The sequence below is a fragment of the Nicotiana attenuata genome, unplaced genomic scaffold, assembly GCF_001879085.1.
Source record: "Nicotiana attenuata strain UT unplaced genomic scaffold, NIATTr2, whole genome shotgun sequence".
NCBI lineage: Eukaryota > Viridiplantae > Streptophyta > Magnoliopsida > Solanales > Solanaceae > Nicotiana > Nicotiana attenuata.
Genome location: NW_017674207.1, coordinates 95,386 through 97,903, shown reverse-complemented (window position 1 = coordinate 97,903; position 2,518 = coordinate 95,386). Strand labels below are relative to the sequence as shown.

Genomic DNA, 2,518 nt, shown 5'->3' with positions numbered 1-2,518 from the left:
CACTATACTGCCTCCAAACGTGCCATTCTAGCAAGAACAGAATAATCGCCATCTACTTCAAGAGCCTGCCCAACCATTGCTTCCAACTGCTCAACTCTTTGACGCAGTTGAGCCTTTGTGCCACCAGCCATGTTCTCAAATAGCACCACAAAATCTGCCACCGGTCGTCTTTCCGCTGCCGCCCGCGCACTGCCTTGGCCTAGTTTCTGCCTTGCCCATGTCAACCTTCATTTCCCTCGTGCCATTGCTTGTATTTTCCTTCACATAGCCTTGCCTTAGCTATTGAAAGCCTTTGACATCATCCAGCATTTCCGCTTTGCCTTAGCTTAGCCCGCACTTAGCTGCCACAACCCAAAGTGTCGTGCCACTGATTTTGGCGCGCATGCAATGCCATGCCGCCCCAACACTGCCCATGCTGCCTTGTCAAGCCTTTGCCATGCGCGCCTTGCCTGTCCCAAGGCCTTGGCCAATACTTGCCCCCTGCAGCCCTCAATGACAATGTCTTGTCCGTCGCCCGCATGATCGTTTTGCCCGCACATAGGCCAATGACAAGGCCAATCCTTGCCACAGCCGTGCCCACGCCCGATGACAAAGAGTCAGGTCCTAATAGAAGTCTACCTATGAGTATGTATATAAGGTCTGCCTACACACTACCCTCCCGAGACTCCACAGTGTGGGATAATACTGGGTATGTATTTTGATAATAATTAATGTCTAAATATTGTTTAATTTGAAGCTATCCTTTTTTAAGTTTTGATATTGTTTACTAACACGTCCAATTTATAGTTAAGCGCAGCCTCCGTAAATTAATTTCTACTTGCAACTACTTTTTTTTCAAAAACATAAAAGCCGCCATTAAATAATACTAGGATTTAGGATGACGAGAAGTACTACTTTGACCCTTTAAACAAATATTTAATACTAAGGATTATGGTTTTCTTGGTGAATTTCTCTCCACTCTAGATCATATCTTTCTGTGGGCCTACCATTCAAAATTGTTCTCCTTAGTTATCTTAACTCTTTTTCTTAGAAAATATAACTCTTTAAAAAGATTAAGTAATACTTACTACAATTGTTTTCGTGTCATCATATATGAACGCTTAGGCGCATACAGCACAAGTAACGAAACGGTCTTGTTAGTACGAGGGTGAAAATAGATTTACTCCTTAGTCCTTCCTAGTGTAAAAGACAATTATTCTAGCAGTAATAAAAACTAGTAATTTTTCGTGTTATTAATTAATCTCATGATTGTTATATGAATTATATTTTAAATGGCTGAAAGTGTGAAAAAATTACATTATTTGGTGTTTATAGATTTAAACTGGTCAACTCCCACAGCCAATTTGGAGTGAAAACAATAAGCTACCACGTACACACCCCATAGTGCTTACGCTGTAAAACTAGAATATGGTTTTAATAAAAATAATATAAACCAACAGAAAACTCATATATAAACTGATTCCATCAACCAACATGGAAGCTAGGGTCCAAACAGTCCAGGTGCTACACCATTATATTATTGTCCAACTAGGACGATAAATTCACACATATCATAGTACTGCATTTTATTTTCCTTAACACATGAAGCTTTATTCATGATAATTTGTTCATGTACGTGCACTCATTAGACATCAGTTGGAAGTTCCAACTTGGAATCAAAAGGTTCCTCATCAAGATCGCCAAAGGGACGTTGTCCTCTCCAATTACCAGGTGGATCATAATTGCAAGTTATAAAATACCACCCATTGTTGCATCTAACCCTAGCACAACCAAGACGTACTGAGTTACGCCACACCACCTGAGTATAATGTCCACATACTCCTCCTACGCAAGAATTTGAATTATAATCATAGAAACGCTTCTCATCAACCCACATTTTTACGGCACCAGCGGCGTTAAGTTGAGGGAAGGCGGCGGCTAGGTTTTCGCCGTAAGGGCCGTGAGAGTGGATCATCCCGCAGTCACCAATTCTTTGATTGGCATAATTTTGGGCATAGGCTGCTAGCCTATTGTCCCATGTCATGGGGCCAACGCCAACTTGTCTACGAGCTGCATTGTGAGGGTTAAGATAATCTTGGGGAGAGTTTTGAGCTTTGGATGAGTGAAATAATACAGCAAAGGTAATGAAACAAGCAACTAATGTTGTTAAGAATCCCATGTTTTGGGTTTTGGTGAGAAACAAAGTATAGTATGGATGGGTTTTTATAGGGAAGAATACCGAGTTAAAAAGTTTGCAACTTGTAAAAAGAAAAGAATTGATAGGTTACTTGTTTGCACAATCTTTAGCCATATTTGAAAAGAATAGTATAAATTATGGCTCCGTTAATTCAGACAATGTTAGATCCTGCAGCTATTCGTTAAAGAAGCAAAGCCGCCATTAAAAAAATCAATCTATTGATGAACACTATTATTGCCACGAATGATAAATCAAGAATTTATATTATAAATATAATTTTATACATTATCAGTGTATTTTAACCTATAGTAAAGAAAAAAGTTGAATTTGTTTAACTAGACG

General features: G+C 39.4%; 1 protein-coding gene across 1 annotated transcript; it reads right to left on the bottom strand.

The window, feature by feature from the left end:
• Positions 1-1,411: 1,411 nt before the first annotated feature.
• On the bottom strand, positions 1,412-2,190 carry LOC109218195 (basic form of pathogenesis-related protein 1). Its single transcript, XM_019382544.1, has one exon. The coding sequence runs from the start codon at positions 2,156-2,158 to the stop codon at positions 1,625-1,627; it is 534 nt and encodes a 177-aa protein (XP_019238089.1). The 5' UTR covers positions 2,159-2,190; the 3' UTR covers positions 1,412-1,624.
• Between the last annotated feature and the right edge of the window lie 328 nt (positions 2,191-2,518).